Source organism: Talpa europaea, assembly GCF_964194135.1.
Source record: "Talpa europaea genome assembly, chromosome: 9".
Classification (NCBI taxonomy): Eukaryota; Metazoa; Chordata; class Mammalia; order Eulipotyphla; family Talpidae; genus Talpa; species Talpa europaea.
In genome coordinates, this window is record NC_140076.1 from 74,758,493 (window position 1) to 74,779,813 (window position 21,321).

At 55.0% G+C, this 21,321-nt stretch overlaps 1 protein-coding gene across 2 annotated transcripts in view; it reads right to left on the minus strand.

Annotated features, from left to right (window-relative positions):
- Window positions 1–1,374: 1,374 nt before the first annotated feature.
- KIRREL1 (kirre like nephrin family adhesion molecule 1) overlaps window positions 1,375–21,321 on the minus strand; it is a gene marked incomplete at its 5' end in the record, with an annotated part of 93,207 nt that continues 73,260 nt past the window's right edge. Inside the window, 14 exons of one of the 2 annotated variants that reach the window (XM_084243058.1) lie at window positions 1,375–1,977; window positions 2,211–2,288; window positions 2,872–3,011; window positions 3,159–3,266; window positions 4,511–4,709; window positions 6,349–6,449; window positions 6,526–6,652; window positions 7,283–7,410; window positions 7,559–7,707; window positions 7,848–7,953; window positions 8,837–8,987; window positions 12,061–12,218; window positions 14,088–14,237; window positions 16,134–16,283. In XM_084243058.1, the coding sequence (XP_084099184.1) occupies window positions 1,501–1,977; window positions 2,211–2,288; window positions 2,872–3,011; window positions 3,159–3,266; window positions 4,511–4,709; window positions 6,349–6,449; window positions 6,526–6,652; window positions 7,283–7,410; window positions 7,559–7,707; window positions 7,848–7,953; window positions 8,837–8,987; window positions 12,061–12,218; window positions 14,088–14,237; window positions 16,134–16,283 (2,222 nt within the window). In that variant the 3' untranslated portion in view covers window positions 1,375–1,500. The remainder of the gene's footprint in view (window positions 1,978–2,210; window positions 2,289–2,871; window positions 3,012–3,158; window positions 3,267–4,510; window positions 4,710–6,348; window positions 6,450–6,525; window positions 6,653–7,282; window positions 7,411–7,558; window positions 7,708–7,847; window positions 7,954–8,836; window positions 8,988–12,060; window positions 12,219–14,087; window positions 14,238–16,133; window positions 16,284–21,321) is intronic. The other variant, XM_084243059.1, reaches the window with a different exon arrangement.

Sequence of the window (21,321 nt, forward strand, 5' to 3'; positions counted from 1 at the left end):
AGAAGGTGCTGGCTGAGCATGGCCATGTGGAATGTGTGTATGTGCGTGGGGGGAGCAGCCGCAGCTGCCGTGCCTTCTGTACACCTCACCTGGCCGCCTTCCTCTTACCAGGCCCCCTTACCCATCTGGCCCCTAAACCTTGCAACCCTTGACAGTGTGTCTGGGACTCACAAGTGCCCACTCTGCACAGCTGCCCACACAGGGCCGGTCAACAGAAGTTGGACACTCAAGGCACTGAGTGGAAGAAGGAATCTGATTGGGGGAAAAAAAAAAAAAAAAAAGACACTGAACAACTCAAACCTGTCTAGCAAACATCTCCGACGGCCCCTGCTAGGTGGCCTCCATGCAGCTGATGGACCCAAGAGTAGGGCAGCAGAGTCTGGGGGCCAGGCCCCCTCCCTAAATCCTCAGAGCCCATGGGGTGACAGGTCTCACCACCTAAATGTTTAAATGTGGATTCAAAGTGCTTGGAGGCTGAAGAATAATGGAAGGTGTTAGGAATCGGGTAAGAGAAGACAGGTGATCCTTTCCTTTCCACAGATTTGCATTTGGTTGGGGGGGATTTTTTTTTTTCTTTTTTCCAAATGAGGTTTTCAATGTTTTTCACTGTCTTTGAGAAATAGCCTATAGCACCCTCACCCTCACCCCTCCCAGGCAGGCTTGAGTGAAAGCCAGGGAGTGGGGCGGATCAGGGAGAGGAGAGAGCTTGGGTGGGGTCCCTCTGGTACGGGTTCTGGAAACCACTGTGCAGCATCCTGCTGTCTTGCTGGTGAACAGGGACATGGCTCCTGATCTTTCCTCACCACAGCGCCCCAACTTATCTGGGGCAGCGTGAAGGGGAAGGAAAGGAGGCAGCACGACCAGAGATACCTGGCTCCCCCAGCACGTGAGGGACAGGAGCCCATGGTGGGCAGCCAGGATGACCGGCACGTTAACCCAAGCTGAATGGAGCTTGGCTCTGGCCTCAGTGCTGCCTTAGACAGCTGAAATAAAGCCAGGGTCGCTCTGCAGTCCCAAAGAGGGAGACACACCTAGAGCATGAATTAGTCGGCCAAAGGCCTGCCGGGCCTTCCTGCTTCCATCTGTCTGTGCCAGAGCCACCACACACCGTCCGTCCCCCAGGCCCGAGCCCACACATCTCGCACCACCCCTTGTCCACTTACAGGAGACCAGAGGGGTGGGGTAGAAAGGGAATGCTAAAAATTGCCCCCTCTGCTCTCCACAACCTTCGCCTCCTGTCCCCATGCCGGGCCAGGTGACAACACAGGTCAGAAGAGACACATCCTCCCGAAGAAGAGGGAAGGGCAGGCCCAGGAGGTGGGGTGCACACACAGCACCATCCTCAGGAAGGGGTGTTTCCGGGAGACCTGCTCCCCACCTGCCACAGCAGGACGAGGAAGGCTGGTCCAGGGCAGGAGTGAGGAGCAATGCCCCTGAATATCAGGGAAAGCTGTGAGAGCCTTCTCCTCTGCCCGCAGAGATGCCCGTCCAGGCTCGGCCCTACACGTGAGTCTGCATGCGCTGCTGGAACCGCTGGCCGTAGTCCGAGTGCTGGGAGGTGTAAGAGAACCGTGTGGCTGTGGCATACTTGCCGATGGGGTCATAAGCCTCATAAGGGGTCCGCTCCAGGCCGGAGGGCGGGGCCTGGGGGTAGCCCAGTCGGTAGGTGGGGTACCCTGCTGCCCCGGGGAAGGGATGGGAGTTGAACTTCTCATAGTTCTCGTAGGACAGCTGGCTGGTGGTGTCAGCGCCAGCTGGGGCAGCAGGACCGGGGGGTGTGGGCTCAGGGCCGTAGTCAGAGGCCGGGGCCCGGCTGTAGGTGTTGAGCTGGGCGTAGCCGCTGGAGTGGGAGAGACGGGAGGAGGGGCGGCCGTCGAAGCGGGCAGGGCCGGGGGCACGGTAGTCAGCATAGAGCACTGCCCTGGAAGACGGGCGGTCCTCGTGGGCACGCACATTGTAGTAGCCATTGGTGGGGTCCTGGACGACATGAGAAAAGAGGATGAGGAAGGAGCCCCCGGGGGATGTGCCACGTCTCATCATGGCCCACGGGGCCTCTTCCCCTGGCCCTGGTCTGTCTTCCAGCCAGTGCCTCTCCACCTCCTCTGTTCCTTCACTAAACCTCCCGTCCCTTCCTCCCCAAACTGCCTTCTTCTCCACCCTGCGGGCCATGGGAACCCCATTTTCCTGCCAGCCCTGCTTCCCCTTCCCACCTTCATCTCATACTCCTCCCGCGTGTCGATGGTATCACAGCGCAGGTCCTGCTTCAGGTCGACATCATCCTTAAAGGACTGCAGAGCAGCAGGAGTAGAGAATCAGGAGACAGCCTGCCTGTTTCCCTGCCAGCCCCGGCCTAGCCCGGAGGCAGTGGGTCAAGGGCAGGCTTGATTTCTGTCCTGTCCCTGCAGGGGCTGTGGGATGTGGTGGGAATAGGCCAGAGATTTGGCTCCAGCCCCAGTTTTGCTGCTGATGTGCAATGTGGCCTTGCTGTGCTGCTGGCCCTCTGGGGCTATGTGTCCTCATCATAGTGGAGAGGCACCAGAAAACTTCTAGGGGTTTCCAGCATTGACTCGGTAGGGAAAGCATGGGGTGAAGGAAGATTATGGGAACCCTCCCACCCTCCTATCCTTTGCTGGAGGAGAAACTGAGTGATAAGTTGGGGTGCAAGTGTGTGCACACATGTGAGACTGCACATGTGGTACACGTGTGTGAGGGCGAGCACATGCACGAGATGGTACATGCATGCATGCATGAGTGTGTGCTGTGCACCTGTGTGTGCACGTGTGTGTAAGGACCATGGGAGGCTGACAGAGGGAGGAGAGTGACAGTAATTGAGGACAGGGGTGAGGTGAGCCAGGACGACAGGACACTCACTGAGTAGATGGCCTTCATGACTCGGGTGGCTGTGGAGACGCTGGCAGTGTCGTCTTCCCGGTCAGAGTGCATGGTTAGCGGCTCTCGGTTCACTGTCTCCACCTTGATGTCCAGCTTCCTCAGGGTGACATCCTTGCGGCCTGGCACAGGGAAGCAGCCTGGACGTTTGTGCCAGCCCTGTGGTGGCTGCTTCTGGACCCACTGGGGCTTGGGAGCGCACCTGACCAACCCCCAGCCTCCCCAGTCACTACTGTGGGGATCCTGGAAGGAGAGGGTGCCGTACTTACTGCCTTTGCGGCGCCGGTAGAGGAAGAACACCAGGGCGATGAAGAAGAAGATGAGCAGAATGCCCGCACCGATGGTGGCCCCGGCGATGATACCCACAGGTAACACCTCTTCAGAGGAGAGGAGGAAAGGGGCAGGGGTGAGGATGGAGTCACGCGTGGACCTGAGCTCAGTGCTGACACTTAGGCCACCACCAGCTCTTCTGGCCTCCCTGGACTGTGTAAGGGCCATGTTTCAGCGGAGCTGCGGCCAGTGCTGGGTCAGGCCAGAGCTGGGTGTGAAAGGACGGGCTGCCCTGCGTTTGGTTCAGGCCCGAGTTTCAGCCTGATTAGAGCTGGGGTCATGGTCACGAGTCTTCCCTGCAGCCAGAGCATAACTGGACTTGCCTTGGTGGTCTGTGGTCCCTTCCCAGCCCCTCCTGCCTGCGAGGCTAGACTTCTTCCTCAGCTTCTCTGAGGTCTACTGGCTCCACAACCTTTCTGCCACCTGTGTCCCAACCCTTTTCACAGCCTTCCCCATCTACAACCATGTGCCTTCCCTGTCTGCATCTACCCACTCAGGCCTCAAACAGTCCTCCCAAGCGGCCCCTGCTCCCCAGAAGAGAAGCACTGAAAACCTGCCTCCAGCTTCCTCTCTTCCTGGCAGTGCTCCTTGAGCAGATCCACACAAGCCTCTTCCTTCCAGAAAGCCTCTCCCGCAGCGTCCTGCCTTACTCTGCTCTTCCCACCACCCCCCTGCTGGCATTCTCAACTAAGACTGAATGGATGATGGATCCCAGTTATTTGTCCCTTCTCCCTGGTCAAATGGCTTTTCTAAAAAAAAAAAAAAAAAAGCATGTCTCTTCCTCTTATCAGACTTGGGAAGCGGAAGGTGTGGGCGCTCTTATCAGGCTGGAGGGGCCTGAGGGAGGGCACGTGTCTCCCCTACTAGACTAAGGAGCTGTGAAGAGGTGGGGGAGCCAAGACTTACTGGGCGCTGGCTGTACGCCAGGTGTTCTATAAATATTCTCTCGTTTAATCGTCACAAAGCCCAGAAAGGCGGGTGGCGCTCCTCCCTTTCACAGACCGTTTGACTTGTCTCCACGTGAAGCTACTGCTGCCACTCTGAGTGTCCCCACTAAGCTGCCCGTCCTTAGGGGGCAAGGACTACGTGGTGTCCCTGCAGCCTGTGCGCAGGCCAAGTCAGAGCAGATGATCTGTAAACGTCTAGAACAGTGAGCGGGTTTCCCCAGCTCAGCACCAAGGCCAGGCACTGGTGGGAGCTGGTGGGAGCTGCCTCGTGTGAGCTCTGCCCCAGGAGAGGGGAGCAGCACCCCACTGCTCTGTACCCCGTTACATGGCGGTGCACCCGTCACCTCGCTCTTCCAGCTGGATGATGGCCGTGCCTGGCCCAAAGCTGTTCCAGGCAGTGCAGTTGTAGTGGGTCTGGAAGTCGGCCTCCATGACGTTGTTGATTGTGAGCGTGGACAGCACCCCACTGCCCGAGTTAGTCCTCTCCACTGTGTAGCGTTCCAGGGTCCCCACCTCCAGGAAGTTCTCTTTCCATGCCCAGGCCTGGAGAGGGGAGGAGGAAGGGGTAAGGAAAGGGCAGGCCTCACCTTCATGGCACCCTTGCCTGAGCCCAGACTGAAACAGACCAACAGTCACAACTACTGCCAAAACCTTGGCACTCAACTTCCAGTCTAGCAGAAGCAGTGGCTCCCAAATGTCTAAGGACATTCTATAAAATATAGATTCTCAGGACTTATCTCCTAAAAATAAAAGAAGTGGGGGCCTCCCTGGTGGCGCAAGGGGTTGAGCACCACACTATGAAGCAATCTGCAGCCTCTCAAGCATGAGTTCGATTCCTGGCCGGCCAGGGAGCAACCCACATGGCATAGCAGACCTCTCCTGTCTCCCCGCTGCTCCCCTCAGCAGTGTACTTCGGTCAGTCTGCCTATTTTGCTCCCCACTCTGTCTCTGGTGAATCCTTTCACCCCCTGCGTCTCTGGCCTGTACCCCAGCTCTTGTATGCATAAATGAATAAATCTTAAAAAAAAAAAAAAAAGAAGTGCAGGAATCTCTGTTTTTATAATGATCCAGTGTGACTGATCAGCTGTGGCTGCAGCTGATCCAATGATTCCACATTTGGGAACCCTGGGTGAGGGAGAAAAAGCCCTGGACAGGCAGTTAAATATGTAAGGGCTTGCCTGCGAGTCCCTGTGTGGTACGTACGTCCTCCCCTCTCCGGACCTCTGTTAAATGAAAGGATGAGGCTTGAACTATATGGTGCTCAGGGCCCCTCCAGCATGGACGGGCTGAGATTCTGACTAAACATAACTCAGTCTTCAGCCTGACCTCTCGCCAACCCACAGATGCCCACCTGGCCCACTTGCTGTATGCTCTTGCCACAGGTATACCACAGGCTCGATCACCCTGACTTCCCAGGCTGGCATCCCCCTCTTTGTGCCCCCTCCCTCAGAGTGGAGCCCAAGGGAGGGGAGCAGCTGAGAACTGGCTCTAGTCCAGGGATCAATCCTCCCAGTCCTGCGAGGAGAGGCCCCCGGGAGCCCATCTGCCTGCTGCCTGGGCGGCCGTGGTAATGAAGTGTCCCTGGGCAGCCCTGGAGTTAGCCAAATGGTCATTAAATGTGATGAGGGGTTTGACGGTTAATGGCCACGGAAGGAATTAATAGCTCATGGTGTGGGGGAGAGGAGAAAGGAGGGGGGAGGAGGATGGTGAGGGGACTGGCAGAGGAGGTGGGAGAAAGGAGAGAAGTGTGGACTGGGTGGAGCAAGTTGGGGGGAGCGGGAAGAGGAAAGACCTAGAAAAGATTAGGAGACTGGGGAAAGGGAAGGAAGATGATCGAGAAGAGGGAGCAAGAGTGTCAGCCAAGGGGAGCCAACAATGAATTGGGGGGGCTCGGCCAGCCCCCTACAGCTGTGGCTGCAACCACCTTCCAGCAACCTGTGAGGCACACCCACTTCATGGGTGAGGAAAAGCTACTTTGCTCAGGGTCACAAGATAAGTAAGGGAGGAGGTGGCATTTGAGCAGGGAGGGGACAGAGGGATAAAAAAGTCAAAGGAAGAGAGAAGTGTCAAAAAAAGAAAGGGACAGCAGATGGACGGGAGGTAGAGAGAGCAGGTGGAGTGCAGCTGGGTGGAGAAGCGGGCGGCCAGGGCCCCCAGACCCCAGGTCCGCGTCTGCACTCACGATGCGGTCCGGGGGTGGCGTGCTCCCGATGAAACACTCCACCTTGCCTCCATCACCCCTCACAGCATACTGCACCGCCTCGCTGGAGATGATGGGGGGCCCTGCGAGCAGAAGACACAGTCGGGGCCAGTTGGAGCCACACACCCACCCTGCCCCAGCCCCTCTCAGGACACTCACCGTTCACGTAAAGTGGCACCTCCCGCTCAGCCACCCCAATCCGAGGCACGATGGCCCGGCAGGTGTAGGTGCCCGCGTCTGCCTGGGTCACCGACTTCAACAGCAGCTGGTTACTGTTACTCAGGACCTGGGCAGAGAGAGCAGCCTCGGGTGGGGAGCCAGGAGGCCTGGGCCCCTAGGTCCGTGTGGGCCCCACACCGGAGGCATTGGAAAGAAAGCAGGAAGGGCCACAGTGAATTCCCGGAAGGGAAACAGGCCCCAAGTCTGTGTGGTCAACCCCATTTAAACCACCACCTTTGAGAGAGTGGGCAGAGATGATGGTGGCCAGGGAAGCAGGTAAAACTGCAGCGACACCTTCTGATGCTCTGTTCTAGAACTTTCCTTGCCAAAGAAGCTAGCTCTAAAACCCCTCCTCCCATGGTTTTGGCCTGAACTAGCTAAGGGACTTCTGTATCCAGCTGCAGAATTCACAGTTCTCTAGTGAACCCCTGCCTCTCCAGCAGGAAGCACTCCTGAGGGGTCTCCTGCCCCTGCAGCTGCTCAGCCTCCAGCCGCTGCCCTCCTCCCACCCACAGCTTGCCCCCCCCCAACCACCACTGGACTGGCCACTGGAGGGGTGACTGCAAGCACTGTTTCTCTTCAAATCCCAAGACACTACAAACATCCCAGGTTCAACTTGAAGAAAGCCATGCCCTCCCCTGCCACCTGCCCCCAGGGGCCATGCTCCCAGCACACAGGACGCGCAGAAGTGACTTACCATGTTTGAGTCCTTTTTGGTCCAGGTGAGGGTAAGGGGGGGATTTCCAACCCAGACACAGGTGAGGGTCACATCAGAGCCAATGTCTGTGGTCGTGGGTTTGGGATCAACCACGATCCGAGGAGCAACTGTGGTGGAAGGGAACAAATAGCTGGCGTCTGCAGGCATGGGGTTCAGTCTGCCGCCTCCCTTCCTCCTGCTCTGCGCTCCTGCCTACCCGCGGTGCCCGGCCCCCCACAGGTCCTGCGCGGCCAGCCCAGCCCTGGCAGAACTCACAGTGCACGTTCACTAAGGTGCTGACGTTGGTGCTCCCCACTTTGTTGTGGACCTCACAGGACACAGGCTCCGTGAAGAAGGAATAATCAACATTGGTCTCGTAGCGACTCTCATGGGCATCTTCAATCAAGAAGCCCCCTTTGGCCCACCTGGGGGAGGGGCAACACAGAGGGGCTCAGGCCTGACCCCTCCCCGCAGGCAGCGGCACTGCCCGCCCTGGACCCGCGGTGCTCCTGACTCCAGGGCCTCTTCTGTGTCTCTCCAGGGTGCTCCCCACCCCACCCCGCACCTGTAGCCCAGGATTTCGGGGTTGGCCGTGGCCTGGCACGTGAAGACGACACGCTCGCCCTCCTGCACCGTCTGTGGCTCAATGGACAAGGTCACCGTAGGAGGGTCTGCAAAGCAGGGACAGTAAGTCAGGGGCTTTTCTATCCCTCGAGTTTCTTTTTCTCTCATTTTCTCTTTCTTTTTCTCTCCAGTCACTGCCCTCACCACTGTGCGGTGATCTGGGAATTTGAGTTCGCGTGCACCAGCTCCGACAAATCAGCCCTCTTCCTGCCTTCTACCCTGGAGAGCCTCTAGGGGGCGCGCTCGGGTGAAGACCCAGGAAGAAGCCGAGGGAGTTACCAGTGGGTGTGATGCCCCACTGCGGCCACTAGGCGTCAGTGTGGGCTCGCTTGGTTCACTGAAGGACCGGGTGGGGCATCGCCCACCTTCCTTAGGTGGAGGGGATTTATTCAGCACCTACCAGTAGCAAACTATTCACTCCATGCTCTTACACTGTGTCTCATTTAATAAAGCAGGTACAGCGCCACCCCCCTTATCTGGAGACTTTGGAGCTAGTTGTCTTTCAGAATTTGGATTCCCCCCCCCCAAATTTTAGAAAGGTAACGGTGTGCATAGACTGTTTACTATGTAAAAAAGACCCCCGGCAACACCCCAGAGTTACCCACATTAACACACTCGCAGAGAAACGTGACTAGTTACAGTAAGTGGGCTAAATAAAAACTCCAAGAGCCTTGGTTCAAGTTTCGCCTCCAAATAGCGTCAGGTTTCAAATTTTGGATAGTGGTAAGTCCTGCAAATTTTATTTTCTGCAAGTATATAGAATTGCAAACTGAGGCTCAGAGAGATGAAGTCGTTGCCCAAAATCACATGCTGGCTTTCATGTGCCGGAGCTGCTGAAGCCTCGGGGAGACTCTTCCGTGCTTCTCAAAGGTGCTGTGGTGCTGCCCACCCTTCCACCACCCCTCAGCTCCTCCCCAGGCCCCTGCTCACGGTGGACATCCAGCTCAATGGACGTCTCCTTGCCAGTCGGGATGGCCTCATTCACGCTGCGACACGTGAAGACACGCCCGATGTCCAGGTCTGTGGGGTTGATGAGCAGCTGGCTGACAGTGGTCTCCCTCTTCCCATCCTTCAGCAGTTCCTGTGGGGGCGAGGATGGGGCACAGGTCAAGTTAAAAGCTTCTACTCTGCTGTCAGATTTACTGGACTTGCACTGAAGGACACTTTTTTTTAAGGATTTATTTATTTATGCATACAAGAACCGAGGTACAAGCCAGAGGTGCGGGAGCTGTGAGAGGATTCACCAGAGGCAGAGTGGGGAGCAGAACAAGCAGACTGACTGAAATACACTGCTGAGGGGAGCAGCAGGCTAGACAGAAGAGGTCTGCCGTGCCATGTGGTAGCTCCCTGGTTGGGGATCAAACTCATGCTGCAGTGGCTACAGATAGCTTCATAGTGCTGAGTCTTAACTCTTTGTGCCACCAGGGAGGCCCTGAAGGGCACTTTTGTAACAGGGTGGTCCCCAGGAAAGGGGGAGGTTCCCTGCCCCACCCAAGGGAGGGTGGAGCTGAGCAGGAAGAGGAGAAGCAGAAGAAGAGACTGAGGAAGGAAGCAGGATGGAGCCAGGAGACCTGGAGGAGGCGCATGGAGCCTAGAGATATGTGAAGAAACTGCGCTTGTCTTTTGGTCGTGGACTGGGTGACACAGATGTGGGTGAGACCCGTGGGGAGGTGACAATGGCAGCTTTTATCTTGATGTTGATTTTGCTCTTTTCCTTCTGGGCTTGTCTGATTGTTTCTGACCCTTTGCTGTGGGTCCCCACTGGAAGGTGCTTTAGACTCGTGACAGGCTTTGGGGCCTTGCTCTGGGCCAATCCCATTTGGATGGACTTTTACCCACGAGGGGACACAACAGATTTGGCGACCACGAAGATTTAGGACAGGGAGAGGGTCAGCCCAAACCCTGCAAACCTGCCTATTCTAAATGGGTTCTGCCATCCGCCGCATCAGCACAAAACATAGGAGACTTTAATGGGAAGGAACTGTAATACAACTAGGAAACAATACAGGTAAGGCAAAGAGTCTAGTTTCTAAGTGAAGCACCCAAAGTTACCCGTCCCCGTGGGTAAAAGTCCATCCAAATGGGATTGGCCCAGAACAAGGCCCCAAAGCCTGCCACAAGTCTAAAGCATCTTCCAGTGGGGACCCACAGCAAAGGGTCAGAAATAACCAGACAAGCCCGGAAGGAAAAGAGCAAAATCAACATCAAGATAAAAGCTGCCATTGTCACCTCCCCACGGGTCTCACCCACATCTGTGTCACCCAGTCCACGACCAAAAGACAAGCGCAGTTTCTTCACATATCTCTAGGCTCCATGCGCCTCCTCCAGGTCTCCTGGCTCCATCCTGCTTCCTTCCTCAGTCTCTTCTTCTGCTTCTCCTCTTCCTGCTCAGCTCCACCCTCCCTTGGGTGGGGCAGGGAACCTCCCCCTTTCCTGGGGACCACCCTGTTACACTTTGACCTGATAATCAGCCCCTCCCCTTGCCCAGCCTCTTCCCCAGATTTGGTTTTGTTTTTAATAGACCTTATTTTTTAGAGAAGTTTTAAGTTTGCAGAAAAATTGAGTAGAAAATAGAGTTTCTGTATGCTCTCCCCACCCCTAGCACTTCCGTACTATTAATCAACTTGATGTGTTAGTGTGATGCATGGGTTACAAACAATGAACCAATATCAGCACATTATTATAACAAAAGTCCACAGTTTACATCAGAGTCCACTCTCTGTGTTTTCCAGTTTTCCCCCAAGGTTTTGAGTCTCATTCCTGGAATTATCTGGGTCCAGATCAAGTCCCTCCTCTTCTGGAGAGTCTGCCTTGGCCTCTCAGCCCTCAGGACTCTTCCAGCCTGGACATGCCCAAGGTCAGAGGGTCTTCATGCCCAGCCTAAATCTCTTGGGCACCTGTGTCAGAATGCCAGTGTTGAGTCTCCCCTGCTAGACCATAAATCCTTGAAGGCAGAGAAGGGACCCAGTATCAAAGTCTCACACTGGCTTAGTGGTAGCCAACCTGAGGCCCCAAATATAGTCAAAGGAGCCATTGAACTATTTCCGAATTGCAAACTGACTAAGGAAACTCATCCTAATAACCAAAATAAGGCCCACAATGTGACAGCAATACACAGGTGCCTGCTAGATTGGGATGTACTGGCTCGATGCAGTACGCTGCTCCCTTGTGCTGCTTCAAAGCCCCATCATCTTTACTGAATATAAAAAGGGGGGTGGATAACAAATGGCCACTAACAAGTCAGCTTGTTTGGTTTAGCCAAAATATTGCAAAACATGCAACCCTAGAGAAAAAAATAACAGCTTTCTAGGTGTGAAAAGGGTAAAGCACCACCGAGGCCAAATTCTTATTTCTCAAATGGTGACACTAAAGCCACAGAGAAGTGCACTGTTCAAGGTCACACAGCATGTCAAGGACAGATTTAATCTCTGAGATTGCAGCCTGTGATCACAGGTGAGCCATTGCTCTCCCTACAGGTGAGCAGCTCTCTGCAACACCTGGCAAGAGGCTGGGTACACACATACGTTTGCTCACACTAGCAGATGGAACCCGAACAGGAGAGCTGAATTCTAATTCTAGGTCCACCGTCAACTTCACACATGACCCTGGGCAGATCACTTGATGTCTTTCTCAGCACAGGTTCCTCATCTGTAAAATGTACACAGTGCTCCTTGCCTCACTGACAGCTGGGACAATGTGCCCTGTAGAGAGAGGGCGCAGTCTGACTCAGGTGTCAACCCCAGCTCTGCTCCGTGCCAGCTGTGTGACCTCAGGCAAACACTCACCTCTCTGACCGTCAGCTCCCTCTGTAAGTCAGAAATAACTTCTGCCTTATGAAACTCTGATGGGAATTGAGACTGTCCATGCAGAGCTTAGGATGCATAGTGCATACTGTAGAAGCTTAATCAATGCTGCTATTAGCAGTATTATTCTTAGACTCTGCTCGGCTACTAAATGGCACTGTGAATGTGGGAACTCATTTCTTTTCTCTAGGCCTCAATTTTAGCAAATTGTATAAGGTGAGGACTAGACCAGATGACTTCTAAGGCCCCTTGTCACATCTGCTTCCCTGAGCTCATGGCTAAACACAAGTGGGAAAGAAAAGGAAACTTGGGGTGAGGCCCAAGAGAAGCTTGAGGAGAGGTGGACCTCACCGTGCTGGCCACAGCGCCCTCCTGCTGTGTCCCGTCCCGGAACCAGATGATGGTGGCAGCAGGCTTGGCATTGAAGGCTCGGCAGGTGAGGTTGTGGGGGGTGCCGGCCTGCAGCAGAATTACAGGCCCATCATCAATCCTGGTGTCTTCTGGGGGGACTGAGGGGGAAAAGCAGAACAAAGTCAGTCCAACTGCCCCGAAGACCAAAACCCCTGCCCCTAATGGCACCCCTTCTTTTGCTTCTGCACCCCTTGGCAGGGTGGGTCACCCTGACCCCCTAACTTACAATCACTATATCCATTGCTCCTGTGGTGGCTTCCCCCAAGGTCTGTAGCTGGCATGGCTTCCCAGCCCCCATCCATCATTTTCCCAGCCTGTCCCATTTAACTTGTGCTATCACCCATCATTGCTCAAGGCTGGCCGATGCAGCTAGGAAAGGGCTAGGCATCTCAGGGCTTGAGTGCAGCTCAAGGGACCACGGGACAGGAAGTGGCTCCTCCAGGCTCTTGACACTCCCCTCCCTCAGCAACTTCTGCCCGGGGCAGCCACATAGGTGGGTAGGTGACAGCACTCTCACGTGGACTCACTGAGGCCAAGTTATTTTTCTCTAGAGAGCAGCTTCCTTCCTCAAACACCTTCGATGGCCATTGAGTGCCATCATGTCTAGGCATCTGCGCATCCCAAACCTACATCCTGCTTCTGCTAGTTCTTCCTATGCTGTCCTCACCAGGGAGGAAAAACAAGTCCGCCACAGGCCTCGAGTCCTGGTCCTCGAGGGCCATTGACACCACAGAACTGGGTGTCCAATCTGTACTCATTTTGGCACCGCACATTTTCCCAGACCTTCACAGTGTACAGATCCCCGCTCAGAGAGTGGCAAGGGGCAGCTGCTAGAAACGACTGGCACCATTATGCCACATTGCCAGTGAGAAAACTGACATCCAGGGTCGTGACTTCTTCAGGAGATGGTGCCCGAACAGTCAGATTGCCTGACTCCCAGTCCAGGCCTCTTCCAGACACTTGTCACATTCTCTGCTCCCCTCCTCACCCCCCAAAAAACTTGTATCCATGTGCATCTCAGCTCCTAGCTCCTCTCCACATCCCTCCCATGGATATGTCCCACTTCCGTGGACCAGGTTTGGGGAGGAAAAAGAGAGAGGACAGGACAGGTCAAATGGCGGCAGAAAGAAAGGGAGAGTTGATGACAAAAGGCTAGAGAGAGGTCCATAAGCAGACAGGCCCAGGGAGAGTAGCAGAGCTTGAGGGAGCCAGAAAGACTAATGGAGCCAGAGGTGCCAACGGATGAGGGGCATGGAAGAGGTAGGAGAGTTGAGGAGCAGGACCGAGTTGAGGAGCATGCCTCAGGTCTCACCGCTGCTCTGTACCCCCAGGCAATTCTCTCGCTGTGCCAGTGGCCCCAGGTGGTACCACATAGCCGTATCTGCTCTGTGCCTGTGGGCAGCAGCCTGGAGCTTGACCTCCAGCCTGGACCGCACCCACACCCCTAAATCCCCCAGGTCTCAGCCCTTGAGGCCCTTCCTTCCAGTCCTGCTCCTCTGTTCCCAAGGTGAATCCCAGGAGGAGGGGAGCTGATGAGGGAGGAAAGGAGGCAGCAAAGGGGAGTGCGTGAGGAGCAAAAGGGGCAATGTCTGGGCCTCAGGACAGCTGTGGGGGAAGAGGCTGAGAAAGTGGGGGACCAGGTCCCCATCATGTCAACTCCCTTCCACTCTGGGGGAGCTGTGTGTCCAGAAGGCAGAGCCCAGTCTTTGGCGCAAAGAGGATGCCAGCCCTCACACAGCCCACCAACCCACCACTTAATGCCCATGAGTCTGCTCTGCTCCCTTCTCTCTGGACTTGGCTTTGGAAGAAGGTTATAAAAAGGTATTAGGAGGGAAAACTGAGGAGACAGAGGGATTAGTGGGCCCTGAAAAAGAGAGGGAGAATAAAAGAGGTAACTGGAGAAAGAGAGGGCTGCCAGGTGCTGGAGAGAGCCAGGAAGGAGGGTGCCCTCTGGGCTGGGTCATTACTGAGTACTGTGAGCTTCGCTCTCCGGGAGCGCAGGGCAGCCTCCGTGGCCTGGCACTCGTAGGAGGCATCGTCAGAGAGCTCGGCGTCCGTGATCTCCAGGTTGTATTGCCCGGCATCCGCAGAGCCCACGACCCGGTACCTTGGCCAGGCTGCAGAGACAGAAAGTGGAGCTGCCCTCATCTTAGAATCAGCCCCCAGGGCACATCCTCTCCCCACTTCTCAGCCTCGCAGGCAGCACTCACTCCTCCCTCCACCCTGTTCTGGGACCCCACGGGCAGTCCCAGGTACAGACCCTCCGGTGTCACAGCCTCCTTCTGTGAGGCTGGGAGCCTTACAGCTGGAGGGAGGAGCGAGTGGTGGTGGGGGGCAGGGGGAAATAAACAAGAGCAGATGAAATCGCCAAAGCTGTTTGCAGACAAATGTCTCTCATAATAATAGGAAAGAAGGGAGGGGGGAGGCAGACAGCAGGGAGGAAAGGAGAGGGAGAGAGAGGGAGGGTGTGTGGGTGCTAGAAAATATAGGGCATGCAGCACAGACGGTGAGCTCATGGGCCAGAGGGAGCTGGGGGCAGGCCACAGGGCTCTCCCTCACCAAGGGCAGAATGGACGAGTGGGGTCCTGCCAGCTCTCTGCCAGCTCCCTTAACCCTGTCTCATGAAAGCCATGTCGTGGCAGGGGGCCCTCTGAGCCCCCAAGTCAGTTTCCAGAGCCCTCCTTCCTCCAGGCTCTCTGCAACCCTCACACCCCTGCACTCCTACTCCTTCCCCACCATCCGTTCCCTCCCATTACCTCCCTCTGTCCAAAGGCTATCGATTCTTCTCACTCCATATCTATTGATTGCTCTCTCTCCTAGTTTCTTTCTCTTTCTATCAATAGACCCACCAGATTCATCTCTTTCCTTTACCCAGATTATACAGACAAATTCCCTCTACTTGTACTAAGATATGGAAATAGCAAATAATCTAACCTCCCACCCACCCTGGACAATAAGAATAAAAATATATAATCCTTCCTGTACTTCAATCATGCTCCTGTTCTACAGTGAACAATGTGTTTTTACAAAGTGTATTCTTTTATTTGGTCCACAACTCACAACGCCACTTGCAGGCAGGCAGGCCGGTGTCTGTAACACACGAGTCAACCAAGGCCCCGCGGGTGAAGTGGCTTTCCTGAGGTCACCCCTGGTAGGTAGGGGGGCAGGGCTAGACCTCAGGTGTCCTAACTCATCCACTCTGCCAGGTGCCCTTTCCAAAAAGTATCTTTACTTGTTTGGGAACATAGGAGATTGGGTTTTTGTTGTCCTTTTTTTTTTAAGGACTCACTTCTGCACTGGCTACATAGTGTTTCACAGAGGCCTGTTAAATGAATTAATAAATAAGTGCCCTGGCTGATACTAAAAGGAGTTCTTGGCTTCTGAGCAGATATGGCCTGGGCAGGGGCAGGAAAGGCTGGAGCAAGGCCAGCAGGCATGAAACCCGGTAACACAGAAGGGGCTGTGCTCTCCTGTTCTTTCAGGAGACCCCTCTCCCAGCACCCCCTGTGTCGCCTGTCTGCCTGCAGCTCCTCTCCTGGTATGTCTGTCTGTTTGAAGGTCTCTTGTGTGAAGGTCTCTTATTTTCCCTGGATTTCTTTTTTTTTTTTTTTTAAATTTTATTGTTATATTCCCCATACAATTGCAGCCCCCCCATTCTGACCCCAATCCCTCCCCTCCCGCCCCCGCCCCCCTAAAAGTGTCTCTGGTTCATAGTTTTTTGTTCATTTTGATTTTCACTTTCTTATAGTTATTCATTTTCCTGGTTTTCCCTGGATTTCTTAAGTGTTCTGTTGCCTTCCTTGAGCCAGTCCATGGTCAGGAGGAAAGGCAGAGGTATGGGGTGGGGGGTGGGGGGAAGCAGTGGAGATATTGAACACATACAATGGGAGAGGCTGGAGCGCAGGGAAGGAGTGTGAGAAGTACAGGGGTGTTGAGTGTGGGGTGGATGCCATAGGCAAGGGGAGCAAAGATGGGACAGTCTGCATGCTGGGCTGGCTCGGCGCCCTACTCACCTTTGAGGCCCTGACCCATGCCCAGCGCCAGCCCATCCTTGGTCCATTGCACGATCCCCGAATAGTTGAGGAGCACACAGGGGAGCACGGCCCGCTGCCCAGCCACCACAGTCTGGTCGGCTGGCTCCTGGCTGAAGCGCGTCTGGGTCCCTGGCAAAGCCAAAGCGGCACTGGGTAAGATGAGTGAGGAAGAAGCTGTGCAGGGAAATCACCCTTCCAGGCTCCCACTCCCACCCTGCAACAGGCCAAAGAGACAGCCCAGGGCTGGAAAGGTAAGCTCTCCAGTCTCGGCCTACTTCGGCCCCTTCCTCAGGATGTCACTGCTCCATCTTGACTCATTTCTCCCCCATGGCCAGGGAGGAGCCTCTGGAACAGAAGTGCTTAGCAATCACTGGCAGTGTGTGGCGTCAAACAAAAGCCTTAGAGACTCCTCTAGTCCAGCCATCCTATTTTACAGATGGGGACAGTGAGGCTAAGGGCGCAGAGTGAGTTAGGGGATTGGAACCTGCAGCTCAGCACTCCAGGTCCTGGGTTGCTCCTCTGCCTCTGTGTAACAGGTGAAGCATCCGTAACAAGCCCTCCGGTGGGTCAAACCCCTGCATTCCTGGGACACAAATACACCAGGCCCCGACTTGGACATGTGCTATAGTAGCCAGCATGTGGTAACACACGCTTGCAACTGTGCCAGGGACAGTCCCCAGGAACACACACAGTGAGTGCAGATTCTATGAGCAGGCACGTCCGCACGTCCACGGGGCAGCTGCCTGGGGGGTGATGGTGCACTCCACACAACATAGCTCTGACCCACTTCCCGCCACATTGGCCCTGTTCTGTGTGTTCGCCCCTTGCTCCCTGTGCTGGGGGCAGAAGGGCACACCCCCACACAGGCTCAACCCCACACAGTGGGAGCAGAGAGCCACATGACTTTGTTCCACTCTCCCTCCGGCTGTGGGAGCTACACATGGCTGCCCGGCTGGCAGCTCAGCTTGGCCAGGAGCGTTTGATTAGAGAACTGCAGAGTAATTGCCTTTAATTGTGGAGCCTAAATGGAGCAGGGAATTGGATTGTGGGTTTCTTCTCCCCCACCGCTCACACCCACCCACTCCAACCAACAGTGGTTGGGGGGTGGTAGGACAGGCCTGTGGCCATAAGTATCCTCTTCCTGGGTAGAGAGGGAGATGGAGCAGATGGGGGACAGCGAAGGAAGAGGTCTGGGGCTTCCTAGGCATGTCCCCGATCTGTCACACCACTGCAATCCAAATTGGCTTTTTCTAGAACTCAGGGGATTCCTCCCCCTTCCTTCTCTCTATAGCCCCTATGTCTTTGCAGATACCACAATCCCCAAATCCAGCCCCTCCCCTTTTAAAAGGATTTATTTATCGGGCTTCCCCGGTGGCGCAGCGGTTGAGCGCTGGGTTGCAAAGCTGCCCGCAGCCTCTGCAGCGCCGGTTGGATCCCTGGCTGCCGGGCGAGGGTCCCACATGGCGCGCAGACCTCTCCTGCTGCCCGCTGCTTCCCTCGGCAGTGTACTTCGTCAGTCTGCCTGCTCTGCTTTCCACTCTGACTCTGGTGAATTCTCTTGCCCTCCCGCGCTTCTGACTGTACCCAGTGCTTGTATAAATAAATAAATAAATCTTAAAAAAAAAAAAAGACAGATAAATAAATTTCATCTTAAAAAAAAGATTTATTTATCTATGCATACAAGAACTGGGGTACAGTCCAGAGGTACAGGGGCAGAGTGAGAGGATTCACCAGAGGCAGAGTAGGGAGCAAAACAGGTAGATCCGGGCCTCCCCGGTGGCGCAGCGGTTGAGCGCTGGGTTGCGAACCTGCCGAAGCCTCTGCGGCGCCGGTTCGATCCCCGGCTGCTCCCCAACCACCAGTGGAGGGTCCCACATGGCGCGCAGACCTCTCCTGCCGCCCGCTGCTCCCCTCAGCAGTGTACTTCGGTCCTTCTGCCTGCTCTGCTCCCCGCTCTGGCTCTGGTGAATTCTCTCACCCTCCCGTGCTTCTGACTGTACCCAGTGCATGTATAAACAAAACAAACAAACAAACAAACAAATAAAGAAAGAAAGAAAACATGCCTCTATTAAAAAAAAAAAAAAAACAAAACAGGTAGATCCACTGAAATATACTCCTGAGGGAAGCAGTGGGCAAGACAGGAGAGGTCTGCTGTGCTATGTGGGTAGCTCCCTGGCCAGGCCGAACTCATGCTGCAGTGGCTGGAAATAGCTTGATAGCGCTGAGATTTAACCTCTGCACCACCAGAGAGGCCCAAATCCAAACCTTTTCAAACTCAACTTTCCAAAATTTCTTGCATTCCCCATCATTTCTGTGTGTAAAACCAAGGGGAATTTGTGCATCCTCTTCCAAGATCCTCCCGTCGAAGCCAACAGAAGCAAAGACCTAGTCTCATTCCCTTATCATCTTTTTCCTGCAGCTCCATTTTACTACCTCTTCCAGTAAGCCCTCCTAGATTGATCCCTTTAGCTCCTTGTTTGCTGTCATTCAATCCTGCTGTCACAGCTCGGCCCATGCAATTGCCTGTCCCAAGCTATCAGTCAATGCCCACCTTTCTGTCTATCGTGGGGTGGGGGCAGCAGGTGGGAAGGTGCACGTGCCCTATTGTTACACCAGAATGAGAGCCGCTGCTGAAAGGCCAAGAGCCAGGCTGCCTCCTTCCTGTCACTCACCCTGTATATCTGACATCCACATTGGTGGCTGCATATAAAGGGGGTCAAGAAGGAGGGGTCAGGCTGGGAGTGGACTGATGGCTAGCATAAGGTCTACTACAAAGAGGCAGCCTCTTTTTGTTTAGAGTGCCAGTTCAGCTCTCTGCGTCTGAACTGTCAAGAAGTTAGAACAGCACCCCCACTTCTTGAGCTGCTCCCCAACTCTGCTGACCTGACAGCCCATCCATGCCTTCTAAAGAAGCAAAGGATAAGTTTCCTCCATACTTCCAGGGACTAGGGTGGCAGGTGCTGAGATCCTGGGGGAGGAGGTGGGTCAGGTGAGCAGCCAGCATTATTAATTCAGGCATTGTCCTCATTATTATTCAAATTTATTCATATCCTTGCGCATTTCTCTAGTGCAGATACATGCTGCAAACTCCACACTCACGGTTCTCCTTCCCATGGCCCCCTGAGCCCAAGTCAAGGGCTTGGGAGTGAAGTGGCCTATGAACCCTATCTCAGGGAGGGAATTTAGATTCACAGCTTTCCTGCTGCGTGAGGGCCTGAACTCCCGATCTCGTGTGGCAATCTGGGGAGCACAGTGAGACCTTGGTTCCTTCTCAAGGAGGCAGCTCACCCTGCAGCAGGACCCACGTGGGAAGCTCTTATAGTCGGGTCAGAGGGGCTCGTGCTAGAGGGGGGAGCCATGTGACCTTGGGAGTGTGGCTTCCCCTTCTAGGCCTCCTTCATTCACCTGTACAATGACAAGTCTGGACCAAAAACTGCAAAGGTCCTTTTCAAGAGCGCAGGTTTAGGAGACAGACAGTTCTGCAGAGCCCCTTGCCGCTTCCTACCAGGGGACGGCCAAATGACTTGCTCTCCAAACCTCATTTCATCACTGGTGAACTGGGGGTGATGAGACCCACTCCTGGACTGCTGTGACCGTTAATAGGATGAAGTGTCTGACCTGCCTAGGATGTCCTCTGGCACGTGCCCACTAAATGGTAGCTTAAGGCCCTTATTTACCCTGGGCAGTTAGATAATTAGAGGGGTGATTGGAAGCCTGAGCAGGGCTGTGATAATCAAGGTGGTATCTGTCATCTTAGGGATTTGGAGGTAAAATTCCCTCTTGGTTTAGGTCTGGTTGAAACAATTTAGACTGGAGATAGGGGGATGGAAGCCTGAAGAGAATTCAGAGAGGAGGGGAAGGGAGGGGGTCTCTGGAATTTAACAGGATAAAAAGGTAGCCCTGAGCCTGTGGAAGTCACAGGCAGTGTTTCCTGGCTACCTAAACAGTCCCTGCAGTCAGGCCAGTGCATGAGGTAGAGTCCAGAAAGCCCACCTCTGCTCCCCACCTGGCTGGCTGGTAGGGGAACGCCCCACGCCTGCCTCACCAAGGCCCATCCTCTGCGCACACACTGCAAGCTCAGCCCCAACTTTCCCTGGGTGGGACGCTGCTCCCTCCACTCCTGGGGATCAAGTGTCATCTCCTTTGTGAAGTCTTCCATGACTTGCCAGCAGGCCCACAGAGACCTGAGTAACTCACTCCTCATCACCTCTGCTATAGTCCATCCATACTGCACTGCCCTCCTGCCCAGGGGAAGCCCTCAGTCTGGACTGTTTCACTTAGCCCCAGCCGCTCACCTCGCACTGGGCCTGACCTCCAGGCACAGAGGTGTTCCCAATAAGTCTGTTGATCAGTGGAGTGAGGAGGCAAATGCTGGAGAGAACAGTCGCGCCTTGTGAACCCCATCAAGGACAGCGGCCCAGCACCCACTCTGACTCCACAGGGCAGAAACAGGGTCAGGAGAAGTTTCCCCGGCAGTGAAAGAATTACAGTCCTGGGGGCCCTGAAGCCAAGCTGGGAAGAGTGGGGGAACAGAACTCTGGAAGGTTCTGGTGAAAAGATGGGTGTGGGTAATGAGGAGATGAGGGTCTGTGAGGGAAAAGTGAACAGTTGGGGCAAGCACGAGACAGGGCACAACAGGAAGGGCAGAGGTGTCCTGGTGGTGCTGCAGCCACAAAGGGGCTACTGGGGTGCTGGGCATGTCTTGAGAGGCACCAAGAACCACCAACAGCCAAACAAGGATGTGCACAAACCCCAGACCACACACTTGCAGGGGCACAGAGTGGCGCCTGCACCTGAATCCAGCTTCCAGGAAATCAAACCAGTGCCAAAGAGAAATGCAAGGGCTGGCTTGCTGGGGGTGAGGCTGAGGAGCAGGGTAGGAGGGGAACCAGGATGGACCTGACCACAGGGATATGAAAACAGACCGGCCTCCTGCAGCCGTGTCAACTGCAGGTCATTGGCCACCTGGCAGCTCCTGTCCACAGGGAGTGCGAATCCCTTGAGCATTTTAAAGCAAGGTCCCCCTTGCTTTGATCCCGCCCTGCTGTCTCCAGACACCATCCAGATGTGGGGACTCTCAGGCAGTCACTGGAAAGACAGCAGAGGAGTCTGCTGCACAGGAGCACACAGGGGCTCACACTCACACCGATGGGGCCTGGCAGAGGCT